Source organism: Eschrichtius robustus, chromosome 1 (assembly GCF_028021215.1).
Source record: "Eschrichtius robustus isolate mEscRob2 chromosome 1, mEscRob2.pri, whole genome shotgun sequence".
Classification (NCBI taxonomy): domain Eukaryota; kingdom Metazoa; phylum Chordata; class Mammalia; order Artiodactyla; family Eschrichtiidae; genus Eschrichtius; species Eschrichtius robustus.
In genome coordinates this window covers 40,353,629-40,368,228 of record NC_090824.1, presented here as the reverse complement: position 1 = coordinate 40,368,228, position 14,600 = coordinate 40,353,629, and the positions used below count along the sequence as shown (strand labels likewise).

The following is a 14,600-nucleotide window of genomic DNA, read 5'->3' as shown; positions in this document are numbered from 1 at the left end:
TATCTTCATTAAGCTGTTAGTTTGATTATATTTTCTGGAGTAATAAATGTTATATTCTAATTTAAAAATTAAGAATAAATGTTTAATTTATTTAAATTTAGATAATTGAAATACCAATTCTTTTTGGAATATTTCAATATTATTTTTGCTTATCGGAAAGTTATTTGCTTTTTATGTTTATTAATATACAATCTATACTTGTTTTCTGCTATTTAAAAATAAAACAAATCCTAGTCAAACTTTTTAAAGAGTATTATCTTGATAACTTGCTCCCTGACTAAGAATCTAATGCAAAATAGATCATTTAATTTTTTTTTTAATTTTAAAAATTTATTTATTTATTTATTTAGGCTGTGCTGGGTTTTAGTTGCAGCACGCGGGATCTTCGTTGCAGCATGTGGGATCTTTTAGTTGCAGCATGTGGGATCTTAGTTGCGGCATGCATGTGGGATCTAGTTCCCTGACCAGGGATCGAAACCAGGCCCCCTGCATTGGGAGCGTGGAGTCTTACCCGCTGGACCACCAGGGAAGTCCCCCAAATAGATCATTTTAAAAGCAAATTATGTGGTATATTTCCATATGTAACACTGAAAAGCCTCCTTGCTTTAAGTCCTTGGAAGGAAAGTTTTTTTAAAGAACAAACACTTTCAACTGTAATATGAAAGAGGGATGCTGAAAATGAACAATGATGTTCCTTTAATCTCGTGCCTCATAGTGACAGATCAGAGACCTTCTGGAGACTTGGTTCACATACACATAATATGTAACAAAATTACCTTCTTAATGTCAAATTAGATAGCAGCTAACATTTAGAGAATTTTCTGGTTTAATATATATACCAAGGCTTTGGAATGTTAAATATAAGAAATTGTGCCCCTATATAACATCATCTCTTAATTATATTTAGCAATATGAAGACAAACTAGTAAAGATTTATTGGTTGAAATAATTATTAACTTTTGTGTTGACATTCACTTTAGAACATGTGTATTTGAAAAAAAGAATTTCAGCATTTCACATAGGAGGAAAAAAATCCAGTTCTTAATTTTTTAACTCTGCTTTTTAATTTTATGTTCTAAAATATATCTACAGTCTGTCTCTCTAAGATTATTATTGAAGTCTTTCATTGTTAAAGCATAAAGTTTCCTACTTATAATCAAACTATATGTTCCAAATTCAAAATTAAATTGTCCTTGCCCACTGTTGAGCAGTATCTAAATACATTTTAAAAAATAGCCATGTTGGGACTCCCCTGGTGGTCCAGTGGTTAAGACTCCACACTCCCACTGCAAGGGGCACAGGTTCGATCCCTGGTCGCAGAGCTAAGATCCCGCGTGCCACACGATGCGGCCAAAAAAATAAAATAATAAAATAAAAAAGTAAAATAAAAAATGGCTGTGTCATCCAAAAAGTTTTGAAATTCTTCTATCTACTCTGATAATAAAGTTTAAAAAAGTTTAAAATGTTAACAATTTTTGTTCTTAAGTTAAACGTATTTTTTTTAGCATTTCACTGTTTTCTTTCTGACTTTGTAATAGTTATAACATGTAAAGACCATATGTGGTTTTCAAAATGCTTATTTTTTCATACGTGGTAGACTTTGTTTATGAAAGTATAGGGGAGTTTTTTGTTAATGTGGTGGTAAAGAAACCTATGTATATCTTGAGAGTATATATTAAAAACTTTCTTTAAGAAATGATGAGCCATATCTTTGACTCAGTAGGAAATGTGTGTTGCTATTAGCAAGCCTTAGTATCTGCTAACCTGCTTTTTTGTTTTCAGGGTAAGCACTGTGAGGTTAAGGGCTTTTCAAATTTAGGAGTATGTAAATGTTTTTACTTCTCTTATTTTTACCTGTGACATCACTAGTTATGACATGAAGCTTTATCATCTAAGGACACATTTGGTTCTTTTATGAGCCATTTAATTTTCATCTTTTCTGTGATCACACTTCTCGAACATGTGGAATGAAAATGTAATTTCATACTCTTTATGATGAAAAAGAAAATATATACCCTTATTGCAGGATGAGGGTATTGTTTCTATCATGAATACATTATCATATCCTAGGTAGCCTGGAAAAGTGAATGTCTCTGAAAGTATGATACAACTTTTGTACTTTATCAAGTTTTATTTACACAGGCGGTTTTCAGAAGCTGTTGCCAATGAAAACTTACATTTGGACAGTGTGGTCTGCAAGTACTGTTTAGTGAGAAGTGGGTTGTTCTTGAGTAATTATTCTATTTGAATTTATGCAGCCTGGGTAGTTGTTAGACAACCTTGGTAACTGCTAAGCTCTACTTACTCTAAGAGGACGCTGTCTTTATGGATCGTAAGTTTTCAGGTTTCCCCCAAAGTCATTACTTCTGCTTTAAATTTAGTGTGACAATCCAATAGCTATCAGGTAGTAGTGGAATAGCTTTCTTCTGTGTAAGACTTGGCACACAAATAGTTTTGTAAAAATAACAGTTATAATTTCTCTTAACAGCTGTGACATCTTATGAAGATCTTGGACTCTTTGCATTTGGATTACCTGGAAAGGTAATTTTTTTTTTCTCCTTGCTGTGTCCAAAATCCTGAAAGGAATTTTTCCTACCATTTCCAGTTAGAAAAGACAAGTATATAAAAGAGAAAGAAATTAAGGGAATAAAAGGAAACTAAAGGGAAGAAAGAGAATGATGGGAGCAGGAAGAGAAAGAGAAGAAATCTCTATGCCCTTCCTAAAAATGCATTGATAAATTTAATTCAACACTTAAATTTTTTTAGTGTTTTTTACCCTAAGGAAGGAGAACAATGACTTGTATAATTTTAAATCAGTAACGATGGCCTGCTTTAAGTTTTTCTTATTAATTTTGATTATCTGAGTAAATTCTCGTGAAGACAGGACAAGACAGAAGCATAGAATTAAACTTATAGCATGTTTAAAAAAACTGATAATTAGATCATATCATTTAAGAACTGAACACTGCTAAAAGATCATCTAGATGTCCCCTCATTTATAGGTTAGGAAATTAAGGCCCAGAGAAGGGAAGGGGCCTATTTGTCTACAATTACTTAGGCCAGTATTACATAGGACTCCAGACACAAAATCTACTACTTTTCCTCCTTAGAATAAGAGAAATAACAACAGTATTTATTGGGCATTCATCTGTGATAGGCATACTAAACTAATTTAATGAGTAGGGGAAATACTGTCTTCCTTCACAGGTAATCAGTAGTTAAATATTATTGTTAGTGCTTTAATAATTTTTTATTTCTGAAGAGCTATCATACTTCTAAAACCCATTTACGTGTTGGCTCCAAACAGGACTTTTTCTTTTCATTTGTAAATCTGTTGTTTGTATTTTTTGTTTGTTTTGTTTTTAATATAAAATGATGCTGTATTTGTAGATGGCTGAACTAACTTCTAAGAAGTGAGTCTGGGAGGAAAAAGATATAGCTATGTAATGGTGGGGGGCGGTGTGTATTTACATTCAAATTAGCTTTGGTTTTAAAGCACAAAAGAGAAGATTTAAATCATACTGTGTAACCTCATGGTTTGGAGCTTATCTTAATAGCCTGAAACTTGAACTAAATGGAGACTATGTTACTTTTGAGGGTAAAGGTTTTTGTTAATCATCTAAACAGTTTCTCTTTCTTGAAGATCAGGATGTTTGGTATAATCATGATCAATTAACTGTATCCAGTTTAATCAAGGAAGAAGAAGAAAATGTTATTTATATAAGAAAACTCTCCAATTAATTTAATATAATCTGTAAACATGACTAAACATTATCACTGTTATTTCACATTGGTGTTTCCTGCATTCCTTGGATAGCAGCAGACTCTACAAGAACAACATGGATTATTGAGAGTCCCCTTTTCCTAAAACTCTACAATAGTTGCATTATCATTTTAGTGTATGCACACAGTTCTTAGTAGGCAGATACACAGACAGAGAATACTCTAAATGAGGAGTTGTTTGTTTGTTTGTTTAATATTTTCTCTCAACTTCCACAGTTGGGTTGAAACTTTCCTATTTCCTTCTTTCCAGATATTATATGAATATGGATATGACATATGATAGGGTAACATTGTTCTGAAAATTAAATATTTTTGAAATGCTTTGAACTTTTTAAGGAAAATTTTTAATTGTTTGTAAATGGATTTATGTACTTGTCAAACAAATATTTATTGAGCAAATACCATGTGCCATGCATCGTGCTATGCACTGTAAATATCGATAGATCGATAGATCAATAGATTGATAGAAAGAGACACTGACTTTCTAGATCGAAAATGCTTAAATTCAGACAAAAAATGGGAAGATAGTCATCAATAAGCTGATATTATTGCTTTTTGCAGTGTATTCTTAGAAAAATCCAAATTTCATGTGTGATTGACAGTAGGTATCAATTGCATATGAAAGATAGTATACAAAGATTTCAAAAAAGTCTTTTCACAAATAACTGTGAGTGACACTTTGGAACTAATTTTTAAATGGGTTGATATGTAAAGATTTTTCTGGAAAATGTTAGAGTGGCAGTTACCACATTCAAAGACACCTTGCCAAGTGTTTCTATCATTAGCCCTGCTTTCCAGACCCCAAGGCTTCTAGGTCTCAGTAACTTAGTTTATTCCCAGGATAGGCAAATGCTGTGTCACTGATGGAATTCCTAGGAGAGGAAGGGTCATCTCTTCCCAGTCCATGTAGTAATGATCTTAGATAGCTAGTCAGCTCGAAACATACATTGGAGGTACAGATCCACCAAGATGTAAGTGACTGAAAGGCCCAAGTGGAAGCAGAATGTTTAATCATTTCTCCTGAGTACATCTGATGACCAGGAATGGATAAAGTGCTATCTTGAGTTTCCCAGGAATGTCATCAAAGATCACAAGTTAGCAAGCCTGCAGGCTGAGCATAGTCCTCAGGCATATTTTGTTTGGCTCAAATCTTTTTTATTTTTAGCTGATTGCCAACAAAGAGTTATGACATTTTAAAAGAATTCAATTTCTGACTTTTCTTGAAAAAGCAGAAGATTGAGGTACACTGGATTCACATTCTCACATGTCAGCAACTGGCCAGAGCTGTGCAGCAGCTGCCCCATTTTGAAACGGGAGGACTTCTCCAGTATATTACACTCTTTACCACCTCCTGTTGTCTTGCACTCAGTCCACTTCATATTATTGAGTTTGAAACATTTTGCTTCAATTTTCAGATGTGAGAATATGTGGGCTCTAGAGTTTTCTGCTCTAGACTTTATTAATCCCTACGACTGGGATGTTCAAGGCTTGGTGTATGCCAAGCTGATACACTCTGCAGACTATATTATTCCCTTCTATGCAGTACGGCATTGACACAACACACCTCAAACTGTCTCAGTCTACCTAACAAAGCAAAGTGAGAAAACCAGTAAAAAAGGGAGAATGAGAGCAGATAGATTCAATTTCAGTTTTTTGGTACTTTGATAACCATTGATTACTAGCTTTTTAACACTTTTAACTGTTTAAAAATGACTGCCAAGAAAACTTACAAAAGTGTTCTTTATAGTAACCATGGAACTATTGAAGAAAGGCTTTTTATGTGATGATTGTTAGTTTTATATATTACAAATGGCTGGCAAATTGTATTCTTTTCAGCTTCTCTTCACTCAATGTCTGCATCTGTTTTTAAGTCATAGTTATTGGATTTTAATAAAATACTGATCCTTTTGTATTGTTTCCCCTTTCATCTTCTGAATACATTTGTTCTTTTTTAGGTGGTGGTAGCAGGCACCATAATAATTCAGAATATTGGAGGTAAGCAATTGAAAGTGCACTGCTTATGTGTAAGTGTGATGGAAATGATTTCCTCCTTTGGTTTCTTGCCTTACTACAGGTCTAGCTGGGAACCTGAACCTCTGTAGACAAAGGTGTCTCAGAAGCCCTGTGTGTTGTCCTCATTACTCTTTTTTTTTTTTTTTTAAATCCTTTTTGGCAGCTCTTGTAGGACAATAGTTTCTAAATTCAGTTGCAGCTAAACTCTTGATTTCAATCTTGTTATTAGGTCTGCAACACACCTCTAAAGCATGGCCTTTCTGTAGTTGTAATAGTGGTGAGGTACAGCTTGGAAAAACTCTCCAGGTGATTCTGAAGTATTTCCCCTCTACTTTTGTCCTGATCATCCCCAGTGGCGTATACTGCTTTAGAGGAAGTGGTGTTCCATGGCGGTGTCAGGTGTGGAAAGGCAATCTCCTTTTGTAACCAAGAAATTGAAAATGACCACGTGGTTTAAAAAATAAACAAACTTGAGACAAATGAAAAGTATTCTCACATTTATCTTGCATCTTGTTCCCATTAAAAAATGACCCTGATATCAAGAACTATGTAGAAACAAAAATTACTTTTAATTATTGATAGTTATTGACTAAATGTATTAAACATTTAAATCCAAAATACTATGGGAATCATGTTTGTATATGTTGTAAAGAAGTTACAAATGCTGAACAATATCTTAATTTTCTTTTACCGTTGACTGGAGTGCTAAATAAATACTTTTACTTTAAGGTTAAATACACAGAGAAGGTTGATAGGCACTTTGGATCTTATTCAAGAAGGTATGGTCAGAGGAAATTTTAATCTTATTTCTTATCTGTGACAGTTCAAAATAATTTAAAGATGACAGCTTTAATAAAGTTTAACTGATACTCGAGATCTGAGCTATTTCACTTTAAGTATTGTTCAACAAAATTCCATCTTTAATGAGTTTCTTGGTCAAGGAAAAAATTAACATTCCAACAATAAATTGTATTTGCCATTGTTTTGGAAATCCTGAACATTCATGTTTTAATTCTTTGAATTTTCAGGGCAAAAAAAAATATTATTGAAGGAGAAGAATGCTTTCTTGGATGTCGTACCAAATAATTTCCTTGTAACACACACTTCACTCTTCACATTAGCAGTCAGTAACCAGTCTCTTACCTAATGAATCTATATAATATCATTGATTTTAAGATCTACTTTGGAATACTTTATTTTAGCAAATACGTATTGCTTAAATGTGCACTTGTAATGTCGCTAATGTGAAAGTATGTTTTGATATTTTCAATCCCTTATTTTCCTCTCTATATGATTAGTAAGAACCATCAAGCACATTTTGTTTGGATTAGGGTTAACTATTGTTTATTTTATGTAGAGTTTTCAACCCAGGACTTTGGATCTAAATTTGTGACTGGCAAAATGCCTGCTGTTGTATTCTCTGTATCCTTCACCCTGATCTCTTCCTTGTTCCCTAATCTGGTGTGCAACTGTTATCGTACATGACTCTATTTTAGCACTTGCTGTTATTAGGTTGAAGTTATCTCTGTATATGCTTTTACTTCCCCACTATATTGTCAGCTCCTCTAAGGCAAGGATTATGTCTCATTTCTCTTTGTAGTCCCAGAACCTAGCACAATACTTGGAACTGGATAAACCTTTTTTTAAAGCTTAATGGAGCTGAATATGATTTATATGTGCTATTTCCAAGTACTTTTTAATATTCCAGCTATATTTATCAAGAAGAAAAGGGGACTTCTAGACTGATCACTAGCTTTAAATATTTGAAAAGCTGAACATGAAATATAGAAAGATACTGGACTAATTTAGTATGGTTCTGGAGGGCAGAACTGGTTCTAATGGGTAGAAATCTACAGTGAAGCCGGTCTGGTTCCATTTGGAATGCTAAGCTATGTGATAATGGAGATGGCCTACACTCCTTTGAAAAAGCTCTGTATCCCTGAAAACATTCAAACAGAGCTGGTTGGTCAGTTGTCAGAATGTTCTAGAAAGAATTCCTGCATTTGGTGGCAGATAAATCATCAGTTATTCCAACTCTGTTTGTTGATTTGCTTGCTTGCTTTGTTTCAGAAACTTTTCTTAAAAAGTGACTTAGAAGCAATCACAGAAATTTTTAATGTCCCTCAAATTCAGAAAAGCTGGTAATGCTTATTCCATTTTTAGAATAATGTCCTCATGATTTTCTTCACATTGGTTAAAAGTTTATTTATTGAGAGCCCACTAAATAATAACTGAAACGTATTTTCGGAGCTTTTTTTTCTTTTGTCTTAGCAAGATGTGCATATAATCATTCCTTTATTATAGTAGACTTGGAAACTTGCTCTTCTGAGCAGAACACTGGGTTGGAAGTCAGATATGTTGAATTCTGTCTGCTCCAGTCTCTGCCATTGGGTAGCCATGTGTGTTGGGAAAATTCCTCTCAGCTTCAGTTTCCTCTTTGTTAAATTGCTGGGGGTAGGATGGGAAAAGCACGAAGCTTAAGGTCCCTTCTTACCACAAAAGTCACATTCTAATTTAGCACTTTGATAGGCATGTTAATTCCTTCAGAGCATTAAAATATTTTTATTACAGGAAAGTTTTGTGGGAGGGTTATGCTTGGTTCAAAAGATGATTTGGTCTTTTCTTAGGTATCTTTAACAAGTCAGAAACTATTGCTCTAAAAGCTTTCATGGATGCTATTCTTTTTCAGAAAGGAGAGTCTCAGTTCTTAGAACTACCCTTTAGGGCAGCCGCTGAGCCTCTGAGGTTAAAATCTAGGAATTCCAGGCTTACAAGGTAATTTCTTGATTAATCTAAACTAGGTCTGTGGAAGCCCTTAACAGCGCTAAGCCATGTATGCTTGAGAAGAAACAGCATACTTATTTGGGAGGATCTTTAATATGTTGTGCATATGACTTATTTAATGTTATTCTTTCAAAATGGATTTTGACTTTTCTCTTTGTTAATTGGAAATACATTGGATATTTATAAGATGATATGAAGTGTATAGCATCATATTCAATGTTTGCACTTCTTACATGCCTATCTGCATATATAATATAGTTCAGATAGCATTTTTGAAAGATAGTATATTCACTATTAGTATAAATGGTTGGAGTTTTTCAGTGGTTGTTTAGAAATGAAAAATAATATAATAGATTGTCTTTAGGTCAAGCCTCCTCCTAGACACTTTAATTATACTTACAACAGCTCTTCAGGGTAGATGATACTATCCTCGTTTTACAGAGGTCGAAATCAGTGCTCAGAAGGGATAAATGACTTGCTTACCTTTACCCCTTAATACAGCCAGGACTCAAATCTCACTTGGTCTACTTCTAAAGGCTTTGTTCTTTCTGCTCTGATATAGTAAATGCTTGAAAAGCTATGAAAAGATTAAATGTTGAGGATTTTTAAAACTCCTTGGGGACAGGAACTATGTGTTTTCAGAACGTGACCTAGTTTCTGGTAGAGGAACTCAATAAATAATATTTGTTGAATGAATGAGACAATTTAAAAAAATTCTATTTAAAAGCCTAAGATTTTGCTTCAAGGAGACAATTTTATATATACTGTATAAATGATAGAAAGAAACTTGAAAGCCCATAGAGTGGTTCATAGTTTAGAATTATATAAAAATTAAAAGGTTGAAAATATTGAGGAGAGTTAGATCTTATATATGTAAAATAGATAAAGTATTTTAAAATCTTCTGCTTTCAGGTTGGATAATCATGTCGTAGATTAATGCTTCCTAACTCTTTTATTCTTTGTAACATTTAAACATTTCTCAGTTTTCTTGGGATTCTATGCCCCTGATGAATCTATGAGAAAAATGAAACAGGGGCCTGTAGAAGCAAGATGATCATGAATTGTCCTTGATCAATATTTGTTACATGGATCTTTTAGTAAGACTCAGTTTATTCCCTACATCTTTGTATTCCATATATCTAAGTAATTTTGCTCGTTCATTTATGTTCTTAAGTACCTAGCACTTAGTAGGTGTTTAATAAATCTTATTTATTATAGGAAGAAAGTAAGGAATAAGAGAAGGAGGGAGAGAAGGAAAAGCCAGTGACCTGGTTTGGTACTCCTTTAAAAAAGGAAGATCAACTGGCAAGAGAAGACCACACAAAATGCATAAGTGAGCATATGGTTTCTTTAGGGAAAAATCGACTGTCAGAACTTCACAGAAAACCTTTTTTCCCCAGTACAATCACACACTAAGTATTAGTCACGGGGCACTAGTGTGGTCTAACAAATAGATTGGAAAAATCTACTGTCTTTGAAAAATCTCTAAACTTTATAATAGAAAAAAATGTGACTCACTAAATTTAGCACTCTTTTTCTAGGGTTATGGAAACCATTACCTTTAGAAAATGGAGAGCCACGTAGTAAAATACTACTTAGAAGCAATTCCTGATTGCCTCCCAACACTGATAAATTAGGGGCCCAAAATAGGCCAGAGCCAGAGCCAGAGAGCCCCCAGCTGCCCGATGCCTCAGGCACTGGAGGGGCATTTGCTGAGAGTCATTGTTTCTTGGACATAAAGTCAGAAAAGAAGCATCTGGGAGTTTTAATATTTAACGCTGTTAGAGGGAAGAGAACTCTGGCTGAGAGTTTGAATTTAGTGGACTACAAGTTAAAGGATTAAGAACTGTAATAGCAAATAAGTACAGGTAGTTTCCACGTAGTTCCTCTAATTGTGTTGCATTATGAGATTCTTTTCCTAAAAACCAAGGTAAGTAGTTTCACAAGTGTTTGAACTCCTGAGATAGACCACACAGTTGGCTAAAATATCCCTAGAAATCAAGCAGTAAACCTCAAATCATCTTCAGTCAAGTTGAAAGTCCTGTTAACTCTGATGAGTACGTGATAAAAGTGAAGTTAATTGATGTCATTTCTGGTTTCATATCTTGCTCAACTCAAAACGCAAGGTGAGTGGCTCCTAGGAGTACGTTAAATTCTTATTTGGCTCTTTTAAAATATGAAGGACCACTATGGATAGCATCTTCTTTCCTTAGTTCTTTAAAGGAGAATAAAGATTGAGTCACTGTTCCATATTGTGAAAGGGGAACCCTAAACATTAGTAGACTTACTGAAACCTCCTGAAATTGCTAGAATGACCCAGATTTTCCAGCCTGGCAGAGATCCCACAGACCTACTCCAGCAGACTTGATTAACGCCTCAGTTTGGGTATCTAAGTTTTAAGAGAAACTCAGCAGCCCTTTTATGTGGTCAAGTAGCACAGTTTCTAAATCTCATAAGCAGAAAGGTATAAATAAGATCATTCTCAGTTGAGAACTATAAAAATTTCAAATTCTCAGTATTTTTCAAAATCGTGATTTAATATTAAGTTAGAAACCCTTTGGCTTTACTTTCTTACTGAAATATATATATGTGTGTGTGTGTGTGTGTATATTTTTTTTTTTTGGTAAGATAACTGAAGTCTTTTAGAATTACTGGTTTGTACCATCTCCTGGGATACAGGGATTGGGAGTGCTGTTAAAACGCCATCTGCTGGTCAGCTCATCTTTAGTCAAACTGCGGCTTTTTTGAGGCCTGAATAGTATTGTCCAGAAATTCTAGAAAGCACTGTCTTAGAATAGGAGAAATAAAGGAAATTTGGAAGGGGAGTCTTTCTTACAAGTCCTTCCTTTGACAAAATTTGCGGGTTACATGTCACTTTAAAAAGGTTTTGAAAATAATGTATTTCTTAGTAACAATTGTTAATTGAAGTTTAATTATAGGGTTCTCAGAATAGTAAATATTCTGGTCAGTTTTTATTCAAGTTTAAGATCTTGATAAATAGTAAAACAAAGATATATATTTTCCTAGGGTTATGGGGGGAAAAGTTCCTCCATATATTTTTGATTTCCATTTGTGCACAAATTAGGGAAATGACCTTGTTTTCAGAGTTTTTTAAAAAGTCCTTTTTAAAAACGAGAGAGATTGTGTTGTGTATTATTTTGAATGGAGATATACTTTCAGTGGCATTTGGACATTTAGTAGGAACACCAGGTTAATAAGACACATTAAATAGAATAAACCAGTTGCTGTCCATGACTAAAAACATGTTTGAAGTAAAACTGAATCTCTCTTAGAAGGAAAGGCAAACTTATTATTTCCTCCCATAGTACATCTGTTTAGAACTGGCTGACTAATCCTTCAAGAAGTTGCTGAACTTCTTCCAAGTGCTGAAAGCCTAATTCTGTTTTAAAAATAGATCTACATAATCTTATCTTCATACGTGTTTTTAAGTGTTTAACAAAAAGGATAAATTATTTTTGTAAACTAATGGTTTCTTAGGTCCACACTCCAATTGAAGCTTTGTCTTTTTTTTTTTTTTTTTTTTAAGGAGTCCTGGGAAAAGTAACCTATGAGAGTACAGGGTTTGTGGGAAGAAGAATTGTTTTTTGTATTAATTTTTTTCAATTTCAGTGTAGTGTTAATATCTCAAATATGTGAGAACAGGACACTTTCTCTTCTGAACTACAGTAATAGCTGTAGATGCAATAGAATCATAGTGGTAAATGCAGTAGTCCTATCATGAAACTCCGTAGCCTATCTGAGGAATCTTGACTAAACACTTTACCAAACCAGCTACAAACTGAAATGAAAATACACCTCAAAGTGAAGTGAACATTATAAGTGTTTTTAACGCTTCTAACTAATGTTCTGTGTTGTAGAAATTCTTTATTTTCTTTGAACCCAACTGCTAAACTCAGCATTCAGAAGCAATTTGTTGTTTAAATGGTGATGGAAAAAAAAAGAATAATGCTGGGAAGTGGTCCTTTTGATAGAATTTTCTTATTTTTTTTTCCTGTGGTGGATTTCTTCTCCACTTTGCTTCTCTGCACTTTCTCATAATGTAACAGTTAACAGTGCAGATTTCTCAAGCCAGATGGGCTGCTTCCACCATCACTAGCTTGGGCAAGTTAACTCTTTGGGCCTCCATTTCCTCACCTGTGAAATAAGTGTCTACCTCACAGGTTCGTGGTGAGGAAATAAATTTAAATTTAACTTTAAATGAGAAAATAACTTACAAATCACTTAGAATAGGCATACTAAGCCCCCAGATGTTCACTGTTCTTATAATTCTTCTCCTCCAGAGCACTTTTCCCTTTTGTGTTTTTGACATCTCTCCCCTCAGCCTCCATGCTCCCAACTCATGTGTTTCTCTTTAGGATTAGATCAACCAATATTAATACCTTACTATTTGCTATTGCCTAATCAAATTTTACCCTATTTTAGTCATTTCTTAATAGAACAGTTGCTTCTCCACATGGTTTTTAAAGAATTCTTTCAACTTCTGTGTTTTGATTAAGTTGACAGATTTTTTTATTTCCCTCCCAGGGCAGTTTCTATTAAATGAGTTCTATTTGTTATGTTTAAAATGAAGGAGAAAAGAATACCTATTTAGTTAATATGGTGAAACTAAATGATTTGTAATGGTTGAATACCTGTCACCAAGGTATGTCTTCTAGCCCTAATTCTGGCTTTGGTGGTATGAAGGCCAGAACCACTTAGCTATAACCATGGCTCTTGTGGATGACCCTGTTACAGCTACTAATTTAAAGGACAACATGGTGTGTCTTGTATTAGGAGTCTATACTGTGTATCGATGTCAGCAAAAATCATTTACAAGTTCTTGCTTTTGACCTGTCTCTAAGATAAGTCCTTAAACACTTCCTTATGCTATTAATAGAAGACATGAGATGAAAGGTGTGGCAAGCAGCTTTTGGAGCTAGTGAACCTTTGGGTTAAAAACAATGGATATATGAGCATTCCTATTGAATTTATATCTTTAAAACTTTTCCACTTTATTTTATTGAGCTGACTGTTCTTCTTATGTAAATCTAAGATGTATTCCTAACTTAATGTATATTCAGTAATTTTTGTTTGCTTCTCTCTGTACTACATATAATATGTTAAGGTGCTAGTCCTTGCATGAAAGTTTTCTTGTGGTTAGGAAAAAATAATCTAGACAGTGAAAAGGATAGTGTCTTTCTTTGTTTTGCTTGCTTAATCAGTGGAGTTTTTCCCCATCATGAGCTCTGTGGTTTTGTAGCTCTTAAAACAAACCCCAGCATTCTCTAAGAAGCAGTATTTTACATGTTTTATTATATTTATATCTTGTATGCTGAGATCTTTTTTTCTGAGAGAGAAACATATGTTTGGTGAGTTCATATTTCTTGAAATATACATGATTCTTCAGACTGGAATCTAATGAAATAGGACTCCCATTTGAAAACCAAAGAGTTAAGGCTACAACAGAGGATAAAAGTGATCAAATGATTAGCCAGGGGCTAATAGAAATTCTGGGAAGAATGACAGATTGTATAATAGGAAGAAATATGATCTCATATTCATTGAAGCTTTTTACAACTAAAGATCTAAAAGAAATAATAGAAAATTACTGAAAGAGATGAATGTCTGAAACTTTAGAAAAGCATGTGGTATTGGATTAATCCAAGCAAGAAAGACTGATGGGCAGATAATAAATTACATTGTGTAGGAAGTCTGCATTCCTTGTTTTCAAGTACTTTTTTATTTTTTTCCCTTGGAAGATATATTTAAGTAGCTCTAGGCCAGTTTCAGAATATTCAGTTCATGATTTTCATCATCACACCATATGTGTATGATTCTTTGGAATAGATAAGGTATTATAAACAAAGACCCCCAAATCCTTTAGTGGAGAAGGTTAATCTAAACCTTCCTTCTGTTCTGTACCAAATTGGTAGCATTTTTCCTTATGAGAATATGAACGACTTAGAGTATCTTTTCACTTACAATTAATTGTAATGTCCCATAACTTACAGAGAGTTTGG

The 14,600-nt window shown here is 33.8% G+C and overlaps 1 protein-coding gene across 6 annotated transcripts in view; it reads left to right on the top strand.

Moving 5' to 3' along the window:
* SLC38A6 (solute carrier family 38 member 6) overlaps positions 1-14,600 on the top strand; it is a 63,240-nt gene that overhangs the window by 16,263 nt on the left and 32,377 nt on the right. For all 6 annotated transcript variants that reach the window (XM_068544468.1, XM_068544459.1, XM_068544478.1 and 3 more), the window contains 2 exons: positions 2,489-2,541; positions 5,739-5,778. In XM_068544468.1, coding sequence (XP_068400569.1) covers positions 2,489-2,541; positions 5,739-5,778 — 93 coding nt within the window. The remainder of the gene's footprint in view (positions 1-2,488; positions 2,542-5,738; positions 5,779-14,600) is intronic.